The sequence below is a fragment of the Amphibalanus amphitrite genome, unplaced genomic scaffold (genome assembly GCF_019059575.1).
Source record: "Amphibalanus amphitrite isolate SeventyFive unplaced genomic scaffold, NRLGWU_Aamphi_draft 000168F_arrow, whole genome shotgun sequence".
NCBI classification, from domain to species: Eukaryota; Metazoa; Arthropoda; class Thecostraca; order Balanomorpha; family Balanidae; genus Amphibalanus; species Amphibalanus amphitrite.
The window spans coordinates 637636-661757 of NW_024881663.1; the positions used below are offsets into that span (position 1 = coordinate 637636).

Genomic DNA, 24122 nt, shown 5'->3' on the forward strand with positions numbered 1-24122 from the left:
TACCTAACCTTGGACTAAAAATGCCTCAAAGTAAAAATAAGCACATGCTAACTCTTGGTGGGATGGAGTTTCTCGCTCACGACCCCAAATACAAGCATGAAGTTATCTACCCAGCAGCCATCTTAACAGATGCATATTCTAAAAGTTAGCGGTGCAAACATTCCCAACACTCCCAATCAGTCTGTTACCAAGCCCATCATCTCCGTTCGCTGCAAAGTTACAACTAGTCATCCGCTTTTGCATCTACTGGCGAACGTTGCCACCCACGGAGTCATCGATCAGCACTGTAACCCTCGCCGGCACAGGCCATTTTGCGTCCTTCGACGGCACAAGGGGGGGGGGGTTGGTACGACCCCCCCCTCGCGTTTGGCCCCTGATTGAGCTAGAGCTTCGCGGAAAAAAACGAGCGTGTTGCCCGTCACGAGACGAAGCCGATGATACCCAATTTTAAGGTCCTAGGTCATCGGGTGACCTTCCAGGTCAGGTCAATGACCCGAAAACCGGGAAAATCGGGACCTGTTAGAAAGTCGTAAATTGTGGCTGCTATGTGGTTTTCCGGGATGCTGATCACGAATATCATGTTAGTTTTGATCAGAGATGATGTCTTTAAGCATTTAGACCAGGTCGGGTCAGGCCAGGTCAGGTCAACCGGTAGGGGTTGTGACGGGTATTCGTAATACGTGTCAACCGCCTCTGACAGCTTCGTAACATGTTACGAAGGCACCAAAACTACTTCGTAAATGTTCAAATGGTTGCTAAATTCGAATTCAGCTCCAAAAACTAGCCTAGAAACATGTAAAACTCGAAAAAGTGAACCGAGGTCACCCGAGGTCACCAAAGGTCAATGACCTGACCTGACCTTCAGGTGACCTTGACACCCACCCTAATGTATGGGAGCGACATCAAATCACATGTTTGAACGTTTGAAACCACAAAAAGCTTGCAAACGCGCGGCTAATGTTAGCCGACATACGCCGAATCGCGATTCCGGCCAAACATGGTCTCGGAAAAGAGGTCACAGGTCAAAGGTCATTGGGGTCAGGGTCATGAAATTTTCAGGGTAGGTGTAAAATTGATCAATGCGAGGGTACTGAAAGTTACGTCGCGATCGGCCGCTTTTTACGCGAGTTATTCGCGAAAAACCTTAGGGGGGTTGCATCAACCCCCCCCCCCCCTGTGCCGGCGAGGGGTAATGACTGTGGTGCAGTGGCGGTGGTGGTGGCGGCTGAGGCAACTATAGGTACCAAAGAAGTCTGACCTGCTGGCACGATGTGGAAGACACACGGCCGCACCATCCGGCCGATGGCGTTGTCGGCGGTACAGAGCAGCATGCCGTAATCCAGTTCGGTCTTTGGCGTGTAGGCAGCGCTGCTCTCCAGGCCTCGGGATGTAATCTGGTGGCCGAGGGCGTGATAGGTCAGCCGGGCGCGGGGAGCGGTTCACACCACAGCGGCTCACACCGGCGGACCGCCTCTCGCCCCTCCCCCCTCCCCACAGTGGGCACAGTGAGGTTACATATATCGTCTGTTGCTAGGCTGGCTGTCCCAGCTCTACCATTACAGTTTACCCATTGGCGAAGTGCTGTAAATATGGCAGTGGATGATAATATTGATGAGTGTTTGGAAAATATTAATTGTGTCTTTGAAAAAGTTGTGTCTTTTTTTCGTTGTCCATATGCTGGCATTGTCCTTATATCGCTCACCAAACTAAATGACATCGGGAATAGTTGCCATAACCAGATCGCTAGGTTGCGATAGCTTATCGCTGATGAAGGATAATCCACTTCTATCTCCATACCACCCACGGAACTAGTTATATAGCCGGGTTCGGGCCATCTTCAGGAGGCATTACCGATCTGTTATCCCCTGTTCGCTAACCCTCTGTGCGGTACAGGCTTAGCACACCAGGCACGTGCCACACAGCCCGTTACGTCGTCAGTGGAAACGACGTGACACATATCAACGTGGATCTGCGCTGTAAAGGCGAGAGGATCGCAGTCCCGGTGGCTTGCTGTACTGTCGTCCATAGAAATGCAGCGGGTGGCGTGGTAGACATAAATCTGGCACTGTAAATTACTGAACTGCTCTGAAGTAACGAAGGATATAACATGTCTGAGACCGGACGCGAAGGAGAACTTTGATAATGCACCACGTTTGGCAAGGCTCACAAAATTAGCTTCTTTCCAAATTGGAGCTATTCGGGGACAAATACGGCTCTCTAGGTACAGTCCACCATATAAGTACAGACTGTAAAGCCCATGGGCTGTTCAATGTATAGTCTGTCTTAAAAGTACCGGGCAAAGTGACAGTGGATCCATCAAGCCTGACCGAGGAAGGGCCTGCTATAATTTGAAAGTCACCGAACCAATTGACCTGGGGCTGGGACGAGGATGTCGATTGCTTCGGGGTGACTCAAATTTAGCAGTCCTTCATCGGTCAGGCTTGATGGATCCACCGAAACTTTGCGCGGTACTTTTAAGACAGACTGTACGTACATAGCCCATTCAGCACTGCAGTGCTGAAGTAATATGCGGTTTTACTCATCTCAACTGGTGGCTTTGACTGGCGATTTTTAAATACGGAGTGATCCAGGAGTAGACAGCAAAATATAAACTTGCAGCTGCAAGGATGACGATACATGTAAGCTACATTTCAAGTTGCATTGAAGTCTGGCAGATCGTTCCTTAGATACAAAAGCAAACCATAACCACGACTGAAACCGCACATTATGTCTTAAAAGTACCGCGCAAAGTGACGGTGGATCCATCAAGCCTGACCGAGGACGAGCCTGCTTTAATTTGAAAGTCACCGAACCAATGGACCTGGAAAATGGGCGGGTATGTCAAATGCTTCGGTGACTCAAATTTAGCAGGCCCTTCCTCGGCCAGGCTTGATGGATCCACCGTTACTTTGCGCGGTACGTTTAACCCTTGCCCGTAAACGGCGATCTGCCACCTTCGCCCATGCAGGGGGGGGGGGGGTTGGTGCGACCCCCCCTGGCGTTTGAAAACGGAGCGTCGTAGAGCTTAGCGGAAAAGACCAACGGATTGCTCTCGCCGAGATCTCGCGATTGGTGGTATATTTTTTGGTCCTAGGTCAACATTTGACCTACTTTTGACCGGTCAAAGGTCAAATTTTCGGAAAAATATACTTTTTTCAACTTTCCGCGGCGATTGCGGCAAAACGGTGGGAGATATCGACTTGAAACCTTCACTATCGTGTTCCTGGATCAATTGTCTATCGTTTGGTATGTATTTCGTTTCCCTAGCTCTAAAAATGGCGCGTTGGGAGCGCCGGAAGTCGGCAAGGTCACAGTCGGCGGCAGTAATTCGAAAAATCAAAATTTAAATTTTTGAAATCTGATTGTATTTTTGGATTTTGGAGGTCCATTTGCTCCCTATAGAAGCTAATATTGCTGCATATTCCCATTGAGGTGACAAGAATTAGCAAAATAGTGGTTCGGGCGCTTTTCAAAAATAGTACCGGACGCTGTTCCTCTTGTGACGTCATAGCTCCGTGACCTGACCTGACCCGGTCAAGTTTCTTATACCATATGATAGCCAATACTTGCCCCAACATGCATGGGAAGTTTCATCACGATCCATCAACCGATGTCCGTACCACCGGCAGGAAACCTCGGGCGTTGGCACTCAGTTTGTGAAAATCCGGCCGGAGGCTGTTCCCTTTGTGACGTCATAACTCCGTGACCTGACATGACCCGGTCAAATTTTTTTTTATCAAAAGATGCGCAAGGTTTGCCCCATAAGGTACCCAAAATTTGGCGGCGCTGCGCGCCGCCGTTTTTGCACTATTTCCGAAAAGCCTCAGGGGGGGGGGGTTGCACCAACCCCCCCCTACATGGGCGAGGGTTAAGACAGACTGTACATACCAGCTAGGCATGCCCATGAGTTTCTGAGTTATTCTTTATCAGTTACGGCATGATTGATGCGTGAGAAACTAAGCACCATCGCGCTGGAGACTATTGAAATTTCCAATAATAGGTTAAGTAGAACAGTCTGGTACAGGCGCGGATACAAGGGGGGGCCATGGGGGCCATGGCCCCCCCTTGGCCGATTTTTTTCAAAAATGAAATAAAAAATTAAAAAGTTAAAAAGCTGAAAAGGGGGCCTCCTGAAAATAAAGTGGCCGAAATCCGATGAGTTTTTTTTTTAACCTACCCACTTAGTTATTTCTTAGAAGACTAGCTGAGAAGACTTCTTTGTTAGAAGATTGGTAAAGCTCTTCATAACTTGGAGGTCTCTTATACTCACAGAGATGACCACTTTTACAGGGCCTCCTAACCTGCACAGAGGGCCTCCAAGCCTGCACAGATGTTGAGATGTTGCCTGAACAGCTAGATAAGCTCAATAGACGCAGTTTTTTTTGGGGGGGGCCCAACAAGTGGGAAGATGGGGCCTCCAACAGGTGGGATTATGGGGGGGAGGCCTCCTGGTTTCTAATGGCCCCTCCCTTGGAGATTTTCTGGATCCGCCCCTGGTCTGGTATATACCTATACCACGGGCATATTTGTCAGGTATCGTCTTTTGGCCTGTCGTAGACCTCTGCGTAGAAATAGATCTCGGTAAACAGAGGTTCACGAACTTGCTGCAGCAAGTTTATGAACATATCATGATAGCGGCACAAAGGTAATTTAAGTTGGGCAGGAACTTGGCCTTCAAGTCTCGACAGTTCGCCCAGAGCAACTTCGGCCATTGGCCACGCCTGCTTTCACATGATTGGCTGGTTGCAAAGTTAAACACTCAGCATTAATATGCGAATTAATTTCGTAGCTGAATGATACACAGTCAGCGTCGGAATAGCCACCAATCATAGGAAACCACCTGCTTGTTTACGTGTTTATTTGTCTACTTACTGATTTGTCAAGACCTTCTATGAGAGATCCTATTTCGAGACGAAACAAGCATAAGAAATATTGCTACTATAACTGCAATAAAACATTGAAAATAAAACTTTCATCCTTGAACGAACCGATCAGGATAATATTGAGAATTGAAGCTACTTCTCACCAGGCTAGGCACACCCGACCCCATCTACCATGGGCTGACGACAGCCATCAGAGCAGCTCTGAATAGTGATCCCTCAGCCTCAAACCGGAGCAGCCTCTTGAATAAATCTCTCCGCGGACCATAAGCCGAACAATCTGCACATGCACCGGGCCGATTCCCAAAGCCGGTAGGTACCATCACCGCCGTCGGCTGGCCCATCTCGCCAATAATCCATACGATCCCCCACCCATTATAGCGCTGAGAGCTGGGCGCGGCACCATAATTCCAGCGCCGATCGCGGCAGTGGGCTGCGCTAACCGCTGCGGCTGGTCCGACCACCATCTCATTATACTGGACAGTGCGAGACCGCCGCCCTGTCCTGTCCGGCCGGCGGAGTTTGGGAGGACCGAAAGCCGCCGACTGCCGCCGCCGTACCACACGCGCCCGGGAAGCTTCTCGCCGACTCCTCGGGCCTGACTCCTGGTGACTCAGTCGGCTGAGTCGACTCTATGACTCATCTAACCACGCTACAGTCAGGACGTGGCCCATTTCGGTGCTCCGTCTCAGCACGCCCGCTTCCTCCAGGAAAAAATCGCCCAAGATAAGGCACGGTTCGCTTAGCAGCCAGAACTGCTCAGTTCTCTTTTCCCTCAAATTACGACTCGAAGGAAAATTGGTGGAATAATTTGGGGACGTAGAAGTAATCGAGAGACAAATTGAACAACCACACGGTTAGTCCATATTCTGAAATTGCTGATCTCTGTAGCACACACACACACAAAATTATTATGCTGCGATAATCGCATTGTTTGATTCATTAGTTATTTATTTTAACTACTAGTTAAGACAAAGATATAATGCCTTTATAATATAAGTACAAAGAACCCGCACCACGTAGTTTGTTCACCACAACCGTAATTAAATAACTGCAGTCGGTCGCATATAACAATTAGGTATGAATGCGCCGGATATTTGATTATAACGATTATAACGAAAACGCGTTCCTAAGTTTGCAGCTCGCTGGCTATGACGAAATAACACAAGCCTATAAGAAACAAACTAGGATATCGATCGATAAGACTGAAACTTCAACAAGGCAAGAAAGGTGTCATTCAGCTCAGCGGAATTGATTGTCGAAAGAGAGCCTATTGCTATTTCCCATCGATGCAATACTTGTATTTTTATCGTATAGTTCGAACCTACAGCTAGAAGACAAGCTCCTGCTCCATGGGCTCAGCACACCACACCACCTGACTTTGTGCAATGCAGTCTGTTCAATGTTCATGCCCCCTCTATTCCTTAAATCGTCTTAATGAATGCGAGCAGGGTGATTAACCATGCTTATTTGACAGGTTCTGGACCGGTCGTGGCTAAACTGTGTATCGCGTGCCAGCAAACTTTGCCGAGAGCTCTGCGGTACCCGGAAAACTAAAGCAAGTTTCCAGACACCTTGACACACGATCGCTACCAATAATGGTTATTGAGGAAGAAGAGAAGGGCTTTCCAATGCATCATGAATACTGCTTTCATAAAGTCACTTTGGAGGGAGGCCGGTTGCATTAGCCCGCCCACCTGTGCCAGCGAACGCCAACAAATGATTGCAAGTTTTGATCCTCAGATGCCTTCCGTATTAATTTTTTTTAGGAGCAAATACATGGTACAATTACATGGTACTAATAACCAGATAAGCCGACAATCGAAAAAAACGGAAGAAAATCAATTCAGCACTTGTCAACTATTGCTCAATGTCATTACCCTATAAGCGGTAATGAGATTACCATGCCGTATGGTGGGCTGACCTGCGAGAAAGGCAGGGAGCTTCGGGACTGACCTGCGAGAACGGCAGGTCCAGTGTCTCGATGCTGGTGTTGAACTGCCAGCGGAAGGTGACGTCCGCAGGGTTAGCGTCCACCTGACACGTCACCTGGGCCGGCTCGTTTCGAGACGTACCGTACTGGATCTTCTGGCCCGATATACACACAGGAGCATCTGAAACGGAACAAAGCGGCATTAACACCGGGCTATGTACCTTGACCTTCACCTTGTACCTTCACCGTGCCTTGAGCGTCTATCCAGCCGATATTTCCCTCTATCCACTCAGACATTCCTCCGCCATCTAGCCATGCCTCACTCGTGCCTCTTCACGCTTCCACCGAGTAGGCATCTCTCTCCTTCAATCTGGCCCCGATCCGGGCGCCAAAAACAGTGACACCCAGCACGATAGACTGCGATCGATGATACCTAATGATCGCCGTTCGGGTGGGAAAGACCGCAGCCACACGTTTTTCGGAGAACGATCCCCGGCTGATGAACGATATTATCGTCAAAATAAGTCTGACCCCGTTACAATATATCATCCAATGTCGTTTGTTGAGAGATGATTGCGTCATCTTCGGCTGCAGTTAATAAGTTGCGTTAGTGTTGCATTCTGTCTGTTTTGTAGCCCATTATGATGAGCGTTTTTACCTTAGTATTTTGACTGTTGACTTGCTAGGAAAGCCACGCACGTCCAATTATTAATTAGGCGGACACACGCAGCCATTAGAGAGACGACACTCGATAAAATTGAGCCAAGAAGGTATTTCACGTACAAAGCCTGTGGACGGCGGTCATATTGACCTTCCTCCGACACAACGAAGCTTGCTGTAAGCCCCACAAGGGCACGAGACTTGTTGGTTACAGTGTATTGAAAGCAGAACTATGCAAAATAGTAAATTTACTGACCGTCACATTTTGACAATGGCTTTATGATGACAAACATCTTACATCTTCCGAAGTTACAACACATCACATATTGTAACTGCTCTCAAAGTATCGCACCACCTCAACCGTATAAGGTGTACATAACATTGAATGTGGCCAAGGTGCCTGCCAGTGTTCTGAACTCACAAACAAGCTAACTTTAAAGCACCGTGTAGTTAGTTTGAATATGGCACGCACCAGTGCAGCGGCAGCGGCGCCTTTCAGTCCTAAATTTCTCGCCTCACATCAGCCGGGATCATTTGCTACACCACATTTCAGACGGCCGGCGTTTCTTCACATCTTTCGCTGATTGTTCGGTTCATTCAGCCAAGTTTGTTCAATCAAAGCGGAAACCAGTGGATCGGAAGTCCTTTCATCGCCTGCGGCCAATCAGTCGAGCTCTGCTCGCCCGCCCCGACCCGCAACAGGGCTCCGGCGAACGGCCGGGGCTGCAGTGCGGATCACAAGGACTGCAGGACTCTAGCTTGCACGGAAGTGAAGAACATTGATTTTATTTTAAATTAATTGACAAACAAACGAAGACATAACGTACAAGTATGCCTACCATGTTTAGAAACTGCAGCGGATTTTAATTACATGGACATCACTGTCACCTGCATTTTACTACACCATTCACATTCATGATCGGAAGGTATAATTTTCACCTTCCCCTCGCTTCCGAAAGAGCTCCACACTGTGCCAACCTCTCCAGTCACTGTCAGCCTCACCACCTTCCGGGTCCGAGCGCCGGGCCAATCGGCACGCAGCCCGGCGGCGGGCGCGCGGTGCGACTTTTTTTCGGCGCCGTTCCAGTCACGCCATGTCGCGGCCGGAAGCCGTCGGAGATGAACGGTCCCCATCAAACCAGGTCGGCCATCCTCTGCCGGCCCTCCCCACGCCTCTGCCCTGGTGCCAAATGGCACTCCTTCCGCCGCCGCAGTCACTGCCATGTGTCCGCAGACAGAGTGCGTCCGCGGACAGACTGTCCCGTGCGGTTGATGGGGAGAGTCCCCGGCATGACACCGCTCTAACGTACCCAGAGGAGTGCCAGCGTCACTGCGCGGGTCAGGTATCATCAAGGAAGTGAGCGCACTACCTTCGCGTGTTGGCAGAGGTAATACGAGATGTTGGATGTGAAGCTACGATTTTGGTGCGCAGTTTCCAATGCAATTCCAGCAAGCGGAGTTGCGCTGTAGGCATTCGTAATTTACTGGAGCTGCATATGAAGTGACAAAACGAATAAATAGGTGGAAGTTAAAGAGGATAATCAGATCCCCTCAATCAAATTCTGAAATGAAACATCTGGTAACAGGGATAAGTACTACGATTATTGAACATGTAATAACTCAGCACCAATAACTACCAGAACTGTTTACAGGTTTATAAAAAGCGCATGGTTACGTTCGCATTGCTCAATGAATCAAATTAATAAAACGAGTATTTTAAATAAATAGGCATCTTCACAAAACCACTGTTATTTCCGTGTCAATCGATAAAAATGTCTCTGAACAGCATCTTAGAACTGGAATCCCAAGCATAAATCTTGCAATCAATACGCGTTAATTCATCTGAACCTTCCTGCCAAGTCCAAGGCGCATCACATCACCACCGGCATTAAGTAGTTCATCAATTGACTAATCAAAACAACTTTTCATCTTCTGAAAGAAATATCGATGACACGATCTATCTACGACTGCCTGAGAAATTGAGAGGAATTTATAAGCTTGACGACTGACGTTAGACCCCTTACTCTCGCTTACTCCCCCCCCCTTACTCTCGCTTACTCCCCCCTTACTCTCGCTTACTCCCCCCCCTTACTCTCGCTTCCCAGTGTCAACAGGAGGGTAGCAGTTCAGTGACGGTGTCTAATTGTGTATTGTTCACTCTTTCAGTTGTAAATTGTTGTGCTATTCAGTGCCACTAACACATTGCTATTATCCTCCTGACGCGTTGTCTGACTGTCAGTGCTTCCTGTGGCTGCAACTGCATGACAGGGTCACCCTGTTTATAACTCATCCCATGCAGTGCACTCTTCGTTGTGGGCATCGGCACCGATACAACTTTCGTCTCCCCGTAGCCGCCGATGAAACATTCGTCAGTCCCCGCCGGTACCGATGAAGCATTCGTCGGTCCCCGTCGAGATCGATGCGCTCGTCATCAGCCGACCGACACGGGGTGGGGCGGTCGGTGTCGGTGCCGGTGTCAGGTGACACGCCGACACTCGGACTGACACCACGGATCGCCCAGGTCACAGGGTAGGGCGACACGCCGGTGTCCCGTCTAGAGAATATGTTCAGTTGGATACCAGCTTTCTGGCATACAGATACCAAATCGATTCCAGCTCGGTATTTGATGTCATTTCTGACGTTTTTTCATTTTGTTATAGGCTTTAGGAAGTCTCAGAAACGTATTTACGCGATCGGAATTTGGTACAAACCTGGCATTTCTTTTAATATCTTGAGTCCTTTCAGTTTTGATATTTTGTATCGTACCTCCTTCTCGTTTGGTATCGGTTTCCAAAATACCTGTGGCTCACATCAGTCGTCCCGCTTTTCTTCAGACGATGGCGCCCCGAGCCAACCGCCGGCCGCGGGCGGGGGCGGGGGCGGCCGGGACGAGGTCGTAAATGTGCTGCCGCCAGATGCGACCCCGGGGAGCAGACAAATGTCTCCGTGGGACCGGCGAGCGATGTGTTGTCGCCCTGTGACTCTCCCCGGGGACAGCGGGGGGAGGGGCGTAGGGAGAGGAGGCAGGCGCCACCCCGGCCTTGGTCAGGCACACTCGCCTTGGATTGGTTCGACGAGGTGTTCGCTCTCTCACTCTCCCGCTCTCCTCTCTTGCTCTCTCTTCCCTCTTTCTCTTCCTCTCTCTCCCTCTGCCGATACTCACATTTCACGGTGAGGATGACTGAGGCTAAGTCCTCCCTCTCCCTCTAGCTCTCTCTTCCTCTCTCTCCTCACTCCTCTCTCCTCTCTCTCTCTCTCTCTCTCTCTCTCTCTCTCTCTCTCTCTCTCTCTCTCTCTCTCTCTCTCTCTCTCTCTCTCTCTCTCTCTCTCTCTCTCCCTCTCTCGATACTCACATCTCACGGTAAGGCTGACCGGCCGGCTGACGCCCTCTCCCTCAGGGTTGACCGCGCGGCAGACGTATCTCCCTGCTGAGCGACGAGTCAGGTTCCGGATCACCAGGGTGTCGCCGTTGATACTGATGATGTCGCCGACACCAGCGCGAGGACTGGGCACCACGGCTTGATCCTGAAACACAGCGTTTGTCTCATCTATTGCTGAATGACTTATTTGATGTATGTAGAGACACGGTTCGCAATGAATACATATCTTACCACAGAGTTGGTTTGATTCAGACTTCAGAGGCTTGCTTAGGTTTACTACATTTTTAGAGATGATGATTTCTCATCCATAATTTTACAGTCCAGAAGAAACATCGCTTAGTGTGACGAACATCGTGGAATGGAAACCAGTATTTGCACTTGGCCAGAAAACGTGTAGCCATACCGGTCCGCAACAAACATTGAGATAAAATAACAAGACCGACGTTATCTACGTGTAAAATGCATTTGGGCGAGCATTGCACGGTTGTGCTTACTTTGTGAGCAAAATGCACTGTCTGATCTCCAGCGCTATTGGCTAACTGCTGTTGTCTGTTGCTGGTTATCTGAGTGCCTCGCAATTTCTTAGGAAGTTATATATTGTACAAAGCCGAAGTAAATCAAACACAAACTGAAGTAGACTCCTTGTAGTTATAACAGCTGAGCTTGTTTCACTTGTTCGCAATTATCTTCGTAACACTGTCTTCCAATTTCTGAGTATATTTTTGTCGTCTTTCTTTTCGGAGCTCGCTCGCGGATTCCCTTTGCGCTTCGCACGCGAGCCGGATGGACACTAATAAAAAGGCCATCTAATCTAGCGTCGGTCGGCACATCAGCAGCGCGCGGCGTAAAGGTGGCGTGACAGACCGCCCGGGGTCGCAGCCGACAGTGAAGCGGGATGTTAGGGCCGCACCAGACGGCGGGGCGTTAGAGCCGCCCCAGACGGCGGGATAATAGGGCCGCATCAGACGGTGGAGGCTTTATATCTGCACCAGACGTATGAGTCGTACAGCGGGATGATAGGTCTGCACTAGCCAGTTGCGTACAAAACAGTGATCTTAACAGGACTGCGTGGTATTAGATCCATCCCAGGCACTAGGAGCCCTACAAAACCGCGCGGTGTCTATGTCTCATATGACGGCGAGTTTTCAGCATAGCCTGAAGTCGGGCACACGCTAAGGAGCCATCCTCATCCACACGTTGAGTACTCACGTTGTGCAGCCAGCTGACGCTGTAGGCGGCGGGGTTGGCAGTGATGGAGCACTCGAAGTAGACGTTGGTGCCCTCCTTGATGTCCTCGGGGTCGAGGATGCTTCCCAGACGGGCGGACACCTTTGGCCGAACTGCGGGAGGGGGAGGGGGCAGAAGAGTAACTGATCTTCACCGGTACGAACAATTGGCAAATCAATTCAACCGAAATATTTGTGGCAAATCAATTCAGCCGAAATATTTGGTTTTAATAACTTTTTGAACTTAGCGTAGTCCGAAAGGAAAAAAGAAACCGAATATTTTCATTTAACAAGAAGAATATAAAAATGACACTACGCCAACATCATTTGTCAAGTATAGTTTCATCGTCTGTCAGCATGCCACCCCCACAAGGGATATGGATTCCTCCTTCAATCTTGTGTCTTTTTGTCCCAACATTATACATAATCTTGTGTTGAACGTGTGTCACAGACATTCCCATTGATTTTCTTTTTTGTCAGCGAGAACACGTCATAAAATGAGTTATTGGTTCTTCCCCTAGCATTCGTGATAAACGTTCAGAGGATTCTTTGTGACCAAAGTAGGCTGATTTGACTGCCTTATAATTCGACCCTAAACTCAAATGGACTACTTTGGAAGGGAAGTAAAGTGAAGGTAATTGGCAGACACATCACTGAACTATGAGTCCGATTAGCGGCCCTTAGGCGGTCGTACGACCGCTCTATTTGACTCAATCGGGCAATGCACGTCCCACTGCGGTTTGCCTTCAAGGTCGCAGTAATAACTGCCAGACGGAAAACATTGCATCGGAGGGATGCCGCTATGGCATGGACTGTTTCAGAAACCTATGCTCATGCTCTCCTGGACTGGACCAATCCACAACTCTCAGGGCTTCCAGATCTCGGAGGAGTGACAGGCAGGGAGCTATCAGGCGCGGGGGGAGGGGGGGACTGAGTTAATGACGCGGAGAGGACCGGCGGGTGCGAGCTGCGAATGGATCACCGGATACGGGCCCGGTCCGCCGATCTGTCTCCGCCCTCCCCACGGACCAGTGGGCCACGCCGCCGGCCCGCAGAGACCCCATCTATCCGTTCCCGTCCCGTAACTAAAGGGCCCGCGCTGGGTCCGCCCACCCACTGCAATAACAGAGGCGAGTGATTCGACTGCGACACCCATCGACATACATACTGCAGGAAAGACCATGTGTTGACTGTATCACGGCCAACCGGCAGCTATGTACACTTATAATCATTCAACTTGCTGTAGCGATTTAGAGCTCAAGTTGATTGACGTCACATTGTCGATACTTCTATGGAACGCCCAGTGTGTGAATTATGATGTCCTACCGCCGACATGCACATGTCATATTCATTTTCACCTAAAATGGACATCAAAGACTCGGGGCTCATTCCATATGTCAAGATCTGACGCTCAATGTCCAATTGATGCTCACATATGACGTTCAGTGTTCTGTGATACATCTGACATAGAGTGTTCTCCAGATACTCAATGCATCTGACGTTAAGTTTTCTGCCGATACTGAAATCTGGCGTTCGATGTTGTGTGATCATCTAGCGTTCGATGTCCTGTGATACTCACATCTGACGTTGAGCTTTCTCGTGTCCTTCATGGTGCCCCCGGTGACGTGTCGGTTCTCTGCGCGGCAGCTGAGGTTGCGCTCGTTGTCCGAGGCACGCGGCGTGAACATGAGCGTGCTGCTGCTGATGTTGCCCTGCTCAGTCTCCTGAGGAAGCCGCACATCAAGGCAGGGGTCAGACATCAACAGTGGCTCAGCAAATACATACACCTGTGAAACGATTGGTGATTAACTGAACACAATGTTGCGGATATGATTTTATCATATAGGCATTCACACCACAACGAATGTTGTGTGCAAAGACCTCTTATGGTCCGGCTTATGGTCACATGCGTGGGAGATCGGTCACTTAGTTTGGGGACCATGCTCTTTTCGTAATGGATTTCAGTGCGCCAGCTGGCAGCGTTCACTTACCGTCAGCGCTCCGTCGAGCAGCACTTCTCCCAGCCACCAGGACAGCATGGCTGGCGGCCGGGAGCCGTAGGCCCGGCACACCAGGCTATAGGAGCTGCCCGCCTGCAGTGACGACTTGGCGGAGCCCAGGATGGCCACAGACATCGGGCGGACTGGAACGGAGCGCACCCGGATGTAGACGAAGGCGTGGCGAACATACATGTGTCACCCGCAAATGGCGTAACTAATCGAGCATACACTCGTAGCTAAATGTGGGCAGCTATTCACAAGTGAGTGAAGTCTGAAGTGTTGTTGCGGGCCTGCAATAAAACAATAGTTTAGGAGCTTGCAATTCTCCCAAAATTAACCCGCGCCCCACTGGGGTCTGTGTATAACACGCCCTACTGGGGGGGGGGGGGGGGCTATTCATAGCCCCCCCTCCTAACTCCGAAACTACTAGGCCGATCGTCAAAATTCAAACGGCGTCTGATAGCCCCGGAAAAACTGTCGAGCGAGACCTAATTTCATTGACCTCGAGGTCATCGATGACGTCACAGGTCAGGTCAAAGTAAAAATTATTAGCACTTTGGCTTGTTCACATTTTGGGCTCTGGCCGCCGTCTTACAAGTCAGATCAGGCTCATTTTTGGTTTCCACACTCGTGAACAGATGCTCTAGATACCTTGAGGGTACCAAACTTGTACTTTGATTTTCAGGTCAGGGTCAGGTCATCACAGGTCACGAAAATATTATATCATGCGTCGGTCACGTGACACATGTTTTATGGTTCATTTAGGCCATAGATTTCGAATTTGATGTCGTCTGTGTCATTCGAGGTCATTTTGAGTCGAATTTAGCTTAGGTCAGGTCACTTTCAGGTCAAAAAAGGTCAAATTTTGAAGTTAAAATTTTTCAACAAAAAAGGTGTCTATTGGATGCAATTTGAGCTCAGGAACACGATGGTGCCATTTATATTGGTGTACGATGTCAAATACGTACTGAAAAAGTGATTTGAAAAATTAATAATTGTGAATTTTTTGCAATAATGCGTATAACTTGGCCATTTTTGAAGATATTTAGCTAAAACTTGCTAGAATTATTCATAATCATGCGTTCTGTCACATATATTCCGGTTTTTTCGAAAAGTCAAAAAATTTTTGAAAAAAATATAAAAATATAAATTTTGAATATTATTATATAAAATTTTCGAAATTTTCAGAATTGTGAAAATCCGAGATAGCAGTTTGATAGCGCGGTCAATTCTGAATCCTTTCATGCAAAGAAATTGGATCTAGCTTAAAAACTGAGCTCTTGGGAGCGATTGCCGTGGTTCAATGTTTTGCGTCGAAATCGGACGAACATGACGTCACTCTGACGTCATTTCCGGCCGACCTATGGTAGCTACGAAGTTCAAATTTTGACACAAGGTGTCAAATTGATGCAGCCGAAGGTACTGAAAGTTTGGCGTCGATCCGTCAAGCGGTTTGGAAGTTATTGCAGAAAAACGGGAGGGGGGGCTATAAATAGCCCCCCCCCAGTGGGGCGCGGGTTAAGCAATATGTTTGGAAAAGCAATATGTACTAAACGCAGCAACGCATACGGCATACATTTCGAACTGTAGAGCTGATTGTCGTCAAACATTACAAACTCAGTAAGCCACTTTCTGCTGATTGGGTCAAACAGATGTAATTGGCATCAAATAACCCGGAGTACACACATATGCGCAGTACGGTCTATGAAAAACACAATCACCTATAACAGCTGTGTTATTTCAGCCAACCTTGAAAAACACACATTTAAAATTGGGAAATATGGCTGCCGGCAGGGCTCACACTTGGCAGTGAGAGGGCGTGGAAGCACCACCCAGGGATCACAGGATAAACAAGTATATGGCGGCACGAGCTAATCAGGAGTTACTGCCGGGCGGGGCACCAAAACACGGCACGCTTATCCTCTCGAAACGATGTATAGCCCGGATCATCGGTCATGCACAACAGCAGTCTTTGATCACGAGCTCAGCAGTCGGTGCTGGCTTCTCCAGAGGCCTCCGTTCTTAGAGAAGATGCTAGTAGAGTTAGACCGTAGAATTTCGCCTGAAAATGATCTGTAACTGCGCACGGCACGCTTATCACTTTATGTGTGATTGGGTTAAAAATACGAGAGGCGCTTCAGTAGTATCTTCGCTCCTACGCTCGCGTCGTTCCCATTGTATATATCATCACTCACAGTTGATGTCAATAATGACGTCGTTGGTGGCGGGCGAGCTGATGTTGTTGTTTGCCGCCGAGCAGACCAGGCTCGAGTGCAGGTCATCCCGTCCCAGAGGCGGCAGTCGCAACACGTTCGTCACCTGACCCGAACCCTGGTCACCGCTGTCCGTGTCGTCCAATAGGCGGCCGTCTCGGAACCACGTGACACGCGGCGGCGGCCGGCCTGCAGATCAGAGTGGGGTCACGTGACGTAAGGGGTTCTGCTGACACCCTAGACAAGAACCCAAGTCAGCTTTTCATCATAAATAGTGGCTTACTGGTTGTCCTGTCGGATGTCCGTTGTCGCGTTTTTTTCCCTCGGACCCTGTGGTCCTTTGTCTGTCTGTCTCACTTAGTCGGATGCATTTTGTAAGCACCCGGTTAAAAGGTTTTATGAACCATCAAGCAGCAATTCTTGTTATATGCGAAACTGGAAAAGCAGTCATTTGAGATATCTGCAGTTTTTAAAACCTCTCGCGAAACGGTTAATTTGTGAGATGCTTTAGAGTAACTTGCCATTAAAAACATTACACAGAAAAAGGACATGTGAGTCATAATTTCAAAAGCCCTCATTAAGGTCGGCTTTACTTAGCCCCATGCGTCATATCGTGTCAGAAGTTCAAATTCCCATGACAAATCAGCCTGTTCCAATAGCTCCGAAAGGACCGCGACCGTCCAGCGGCCCGGTTCGAGCTCAAATGGCAGCCGACGGCACTTAGTGACGCCGGGCACCCGTTCCCGGTAATTTGATGTCGGCACTCCATTTCGGTAATACTGGCAGACGCCTTCTTGGATGGGTGACCTTCAAAGCCACGGACCAGGCCCCAGATGGGGTCATGGCGAGCGGGCGCTCTCAGCCGGCGCGAAAGGGTAACGATGAAAGAACATTATAAAGCTTTGTCGAGTGGCGCAGCCAGACTACCGACAGTTTATGCAGCAGAAGAAAACGAAACGGTAAGTGCTTGGTGGAACAATCGCAGCATGGTTGAAAGCTACGATGGTGAGAGGTAAAGTGACTGGACGCAGCGTTAGCACGTTGCTAAAAGCTGAAACAGCTCCGTTTCGTGGAACCAAGAGAGCCGCAATTTATCTGCTCCGCTAGTAGTTTAGCAGAATCGTTTCGTCTATAGGTTATGAAATTCCTCGAGATAAGTAACCTTCTAAAGCTACTCAATCTGACCGCCCTGCTCGAGGGAGACTCGCCTCCTCTGGCGAGACAGATGAGCTCACTCGAGGGACAGACTCACCTCCTCTGGCGAGACAGGTGAGCTCGAGTCGGTATCTCAGGACAGACTCACCTCCTCTGGCGAGCCAGCCAGGTGAGCTCGAGACGATGTCTCGAGAGGAACTCGCCTCCTCTGACGAGACATGTGAGCTCGAGCCGGTCTCAAATGGCACTCACCTCCCCTGACGAGACAGGTGACTCAAGCCAGTTTCGAGGGACAGACTCACCTCCTCTGGCGAGCCAGGTGAGCTCGAGACGTGCCTCGAGAGTAATTCACCTTCCCTGGCGAAACAGGTGATCTCAAGCCAGTTTCGAGAGAGGAACTCACCTCCTCTGGCGTGACAGGTGAGCTCGAGCGGAACTCACCTCCTCTGGCAAGACAGGTCAGCTCGAGCCGGTCTCCCTCCTGCAGAGGCCCGACCCGACCAGACACCGGCCTGCTGTTGAAGATGATAACCGGCCGCTCTGGCGGAACTGAAAACAAACAGAAACGTGAATGGCTGTCAGCCCGGGCAGGCGGGTAGTAGACACCCGTAGGTGCCACACAAAGAGACAGAGACGGAGAGAAAATAGGTCAGCATGCACACTTCCATTGTGCCAGTTTATACAGAAATAAAGACGTGTGATGGACAGCTGATAGTTTTGATCGTTTAAAATTTTTAACAAAACATAACTGCATAGTTACAGCCCGCTAGACATTTCGGCCCTTGATGTTCAGCTGAAGGTGTTAAGCATTTTGCAATGTGATTTTTCACTTCATTCAGCTAGGAAACATTGAAGTTTGAGGTCACGATAACGCCACTTTAACTTATGCCAAAAACAAAAATTATGTGCCATTGTAAATGTCAAGCAGCGGGGAGCGTTTTTTATTAACACTAGCCGAATATGTACAAAATAAAAATGACAATTCAGATGAAATTCAGAGTCAAACAAAACAAACAAAAAACAAAAATCAAACAAACGGAAGTGCAAGTCCCACGAATTCGTACACGTAATGCTCGAATGTGTCCCCCCCCCCCCCACCGACAGCTTCGTGTGAATGGCATGCCGCCGTCTCATCGACTCTGTGCCAGGAACGGGAAATACCCAATGCGAGAGCTTCCGTCACGGTTTGCACATTCGTAAATCACTCACTTAATATTTACGATGGTCAGGAACTCGGTAAATCCTTGTCGGCTAACGGTCAGCTCGCACGCAAAGTAACGCGCTGCATTTCAGTATGGAAACGCTTCGTGGCAAAGCTGAGGAGGTACATGCCGTTTCCGATACTTTTTTTTGGTAACTCTCAGCGCTGACGCGATGCATGACTTCAGGATTGAATTCTGCTCTCTAAAGCGTCACCTCATACCAGACGTGCCAGACTTAGCTACTACACCTGTTATAAAACTCACTTCATTTCACCCGGGAAATAGACGAGTGCGGCTTTAGTTGGATTCATTGAGGCCTAGTGAGGCATTGGAAAAGAAACGTCGGCAACCGCTGTTCTATCCAGGTTATTAAGCCGGGGCAGGAACGGGAAAGTCGGTTTCCGAACTGTTCACACCTGTCATCACTGTCGACTATAGTTCAGCAACAATGTTTCTAATAAAGTCTTATAACTGTCTCTTATATATAAACACTGCCAACATGCTTTATCCGTGTATCCCTGTGGATATTCAAGGTCAGGTGTTGTGTGTACAACTGCGATACTGCATGAGTGACTAAACGCCACATTCGTATAACTGCTGGTGCTAATGCCGTCCGATCGTCCTGCCTGTTGTGTGCTTTGGTGGCAGTGATGACAATAGCACAGTGGATTACATCGACTGGTCTGAAGTGCTACCAATGCATACAGACTGAGCAAACGTGAAAACACGCAGACATAGACGAATGACCGCGCTGACATGGATAAGTGTGCTTATGTCAAGCGTCTACGAATGGATAAGCCGACTTTGATAAAACTACAACTCGTGGATGCTACAGTCAGCTTATGGAGCAGCTATATAAAATGGAATGAAATGTCATCGATAATAGCATTAGCTACATTTGTTTGCATGTAAGCGCCAAAGTAGCATCACCATTGATAAAGTACTGAAATAAATATGGAAATATTGAAATAATGATGTCATACCATTTGATCGAGCTTGGACCGGGCATTGATCAGCCGGCAAACAGCGAGCTGTGTGGGTGCAGGTCGAATGCACCAACAGCGCGAACATTTATCAAACGCTGGCCCCTATTCACCAGTACCTGTTGGTATACGATTTTGCTTGACGCTGATGACTTGACTTACCAATAAACAGGGTCGAATAAATAGTTACGTTTATATAGCTGAAACGCTGTCTAGGTCACAGCCTTTTCCCTTTGAGAACTTGATAATGAAGCAACCATTTTGTCGACTAGTAGGTAGAATGGGCATGGATGCCTGTGTGCACTCACTGATGACGGTCAGGTTGACGCGCTGATTGCGGGTCGGGCTGAGGGTGAAGTCCACACGGCACCTGTAGACGGCCTCATCAGCGGGTTCCAGATGGTCCAGACGCAGAACGGCAGAACGGCCGTGGGTGACGAACGTGGCGCGAGCCCCGCCGCGGCCGTCCCGATCAGAGAACGACCGGCCACCGCGGGCATCAAAGCTGACGGAGACACGGACAGGTCAGAAGTCACACCAATATGGCGGCGGAGCGACGGCAGGCAGCGCTGGGCAGTGGGCAGCCGTCTGACAGCAGACAGGTCAGTGGTCACACCAATATGGCGCGACGGCAGGCAGCACTGAGCAGCCGTCTGAAGGCAGACACGGACAAGTCAGATGTCACGCCAGTAAGCAGGCAGCGATGGCAGGAGAGGCAGCAGGCAACGTTAGGAAACCGTTTGACGGCCCAGACGGCCAGGTCAGAGGTCACACCAATATGGTGACCACGCAACGGCAGGCAGTGCTGGGCAGCTGCCCGCTTCCGTAGCGACGCTACTGATATAGACGGAAGAGCGGCCACAACAGACTGTGAGATATTGTTGTCTCATTTATGGCAGATAATGACAGCGGGAAGGCTGGTGACATCTGGTGCGACATCAACTCCACATTAAGGCCTGCTAACTGTCGAATGATTGTTTTGATTTCACTGTTGCTATCATCTCCATGGCAACCCATGCGTGTTACGATGCATTATTGCACGGATATTGCAAGTCATGGCGACTTACGGACGGAAAGCACCGAATGAGAAAGGCAATTACAAGACACGCATCGTTAGCCACGCACTTAATCGAAATTACTACTTTTGAGGTCATTGTAGAGTATACGTAAGTGTTCTTACGTGTAGGTGGGTTTCCCGCTTCTATTCTTGTACCAGAGGACGAGCACCGCCTGGTCCTGAGGCTCCGCGGTGTCGATGTCACAGGGCAGGTCCACTCCGTGGCCGGCCACACCAGACACGTGTGTCACGCGACCTGCAACGTGGAAAACCCCGGTCATTGGACGAACATGCACGTATGGCGTTGCTGAACAATGTGTATGTTACAGAGCGCGGTAGGCATTGAGCGTAGGATTCCACTCACCAAGTGGATTATACAATGCCGTGTAAAATATGTTGTCATCATGCACCCAATTTAGTTATCTACCTACTACAGCTCAATTTGCAGGAACGACTTTGAAAATCCAACTGCGATGCGTGGGCGGCACATACCTACTGAGCGCGTCGCGCCGCCACTCTGGGTATGCTGTGCCGCCGACTCGGCTGTCCGGCGGCACAGTATACCACCGCAGAACGAGGCGCGCCACAGCGCAGCGGCCGCCAAGGGAACGAACAGAGTCCAAAAAAGGTAAAAAATATGAATGGAGAGAAATATGCAACATTCATAATCGGAAGGTTCTTGTTTCATTGAACTGAAAGGGTTGCAGTGCAGGCCTCTACAGCTAAAAGGAAAGAGAACTTCGAGGTTCAAACGATTCGCCATTAGCTGCAGCTCTACCGGACTGTTATTAAAAATATTTGATAGAGGAAAACGAAAAAGTACCCACAGCACACTATTAGAGGTTTAAACGGAAACCAATTCCTAAAATCAGCCGATATCTAACTCGAAATTATATTTCCATCTTGTTCAAACAGCGGCAATCTAGTCACACAGGTGACACAGGAGTCGGGAGAAGAATGGAAACAATACAATGCATGTCAGTTACACAATCATGGAATGTAATGAAACCTAACAATTCGAAAACTTGCTGGCGACCTTTCCAGTTAACCTCAGCTGTTCGCCCATCCAGCCTGGTAAATGTCTTCAGACATTCGCGCGAAACTTTGGCAATGTAATTATCCCGTCTTTTTATGGCTGAAAGGTCATACAACATGATTTCAACGTGTAGTGACTGGCGTTTCCGCCGACCTTTTCCCATAGCTTGGAAGTTTCGCAGCGTTTCGGCTTATCCGACAACGAGCAGGCCGATAGGAGACATATCGCCGGGCGAAAATGATCAGCGGCGCGTCGAATTGAGTGGCCATCAGCCAATCTCGCCCGAGCAGCGCCGGACATATACGACACCGTTATAAGCGCGCGTCTGCTGGTCGGCGGGGCGCGGCATCGCGACCAAGACGACCTCCGTCGACGACGGCGTCCACGTCATCGGCGACCGACAGACGACGAGCGAGCCTCATCAGTCGCCGCCGTCGGCCGGCCGACGCACGTGAGGTCACTATCCACACACCTCTGAGGAGGTCACAGAGCCGGGCGGCGCAGCGAGCCGGCTGCAGAGGTGACCCGACGCTGTCCGAGCCAGACCAATAAAGCGGCCACCAGCCGGCCGCCGCTGTCAGGGCGACATCTCAATGTGGCCGCGCGCTGGTCCGTTGAGCTGTGAACGAGATTGGGTGGGCGCGGACGGCGCCGCCCGCCGCGGCCGGCCCCGGGCACTGCTGACGCCGCCGGCGGCTGGTCGGAAATGGAAACCAGCTCACAGAGACCGGTACCGCACCAGCCCAGACTTACCTTTAGGTAGAAGTTGGGAGCTTACATTTAAAAACTGATCAGTAGGTTAATGATTCCCGCATAAAAGTCATGAATTAGCCTAGACGGACCTTTTGTTCGTTGAAGCTATCCGAACTTGGTAGGTAAGGTACACACTTTTCCTTTGTTCCCTAAATAATTCCTTTTGTTCGTTGAAGCTATCCGAACTTGGTAGGTAAGGTACGCACTTTTCTTTTCCTTTATCCCCTAAACATCGTCAATTATAAATAAACGAAATGTGTGACATATGTAACGCATAAATATGTTTCAGCTTTGCATTGTTTAATTTCTCCGCAAATACGCATAAGTTTTATTCTATAGCCTCAGAAATAAATATTGCATGCATATAGTCAGGGGAAGGAGGCCCAATTTTGGACCAAATAACGCAAAATTGGGTAGAGCTTAGCAAAGGGTTCTGGGACAAAAATGACCGCTGAACCCGAATCTGACCGGTGCGCACCTCTAACAATGTTCTAATGTTGCACCACTTCCAGAGCACGTGCAACTGCGTAGTTCTTCTTTTTTGAAGAATGGTACCCTGTTTATATATTTTAAAATAAAACTTGTCGTGTAGTTGTGTTGTATTCCAAAATTTAATATTATAGTCAAAATTCATTGCATAAATGAAAATTCTAGTTAACGCATATCGCAGAAAATCTATGACGTCACTGTGACGCCATTTATTCGTAAATTGACGAGAAAATGAGATGTGACAACAAAACATTTAACCTTATTCACAGGATACGCTCATTGGCGGGTTTAAGATGCATTGAGCATGCTCAGAAAATATCTCGCCGTTGCAAAAAGTAAAAATCGTCTGGATGGAGGTACCATTTTGGCCTACAGGGGGCGAAATCCGCGGAGCGTGCGTTTTTACCCCAAATAGTTTTTGAGCAATAACTTTTGATACAATGCTTGCATGTCGTCCATTTTACCATCGTTGTGATTCTCTCACCGAGACGCATCGAATAGTATGCAAATTGGCTTTGATTGGTTAAGATTATATTTTACCGCAGTTCATGGGCTCAGGTCGATTATCACGCTAGTTAAGGTTATGACCTGACTGGAAATGGTCATGTAGTTTACCAGTCGCCTTGGCCGATTATCAAGATAATCGCATGGAAAATGCTTTCATTGCTCTTATGTGGTTTGATCAAAAGCTATAGCTGAAAAATTGCTGATGACGTTTTCAGGACGCCACATGACGAAATTCAAAGTAAGGTATAGAAGTCGTTCATTCATATATGTGTTGGCGCCGCAAAGCATTCGTAAGGATTGTATGCTTGCGAGATTTTAGAATTAGATGTGTTCTTTACAGGCGTAGTTTTAGTTTATTACGTTGGCATACGTACCTAATAAGGTGGGCGTAAATTTCGTCACAGAGGGTTTCACATGTGTTATGTCCCAAGTTCTTATCAATGTATTGTGGTTATTCATGTTCTTAGACGTCATATACCCGTGTTTTGAAGAACACGTAACAACTAACCGGAGAGAATTTGATTCTGGTTGGTTGTATTGATCTCTTTTGGTAAATACATAGGTATACACACACACGCACAGGCGAACACACATAATGTAGCACGGCTACTATCAGGAGTAGAGGTGGCAAAACTGGAAAATTTTGGG

General features: G+C 48.8%; 1 protein-coding gene across 1 annotated transcript in view; it reads right to left on the reverse strand.

Annotated features, from left to right (window-relative positions):
- Positions 1-24122, reverse strand: part of LOC122383597 (nephrin-like) — a 113603-nt gene that overhangs the window by 16357 nt on the left and 73124 nt on the right. The window contains exons 2-11 of the mRNA XM_043370190.1: positions 20813-20945; positions 19941-20137; positions 17889-17996; positions 16275-16481; positions 14071-14222; positions 13659-13803; positions 12063-12193; positions 10827-10998; positions 6837-6994; positions 1259-1394 (exon numbers count right to left, since the gene is read on the reverse strand). Coding sequence (XP_043226125.1) covers positions 1259-1394; positions 6837-6994; positions 10827-10998; positions 12063-12193; positions 13659-13803; positions 14071-14222; positions 16275-16481; positions 17889-17996; positions 19941-20137; positions 20813-20945 — 1539 coding nt within the window. The remainder of the gene's footprint in view (positions 1-1258; positions 1395-6836; positions 6995-10826; positions 10999-12062; positions 12194-13658; positions 13804-14070; positions 14223-16274; positions 16482-17888; positions 17997-19940; positions 20138-20812; positions 20946-24122) is intronic.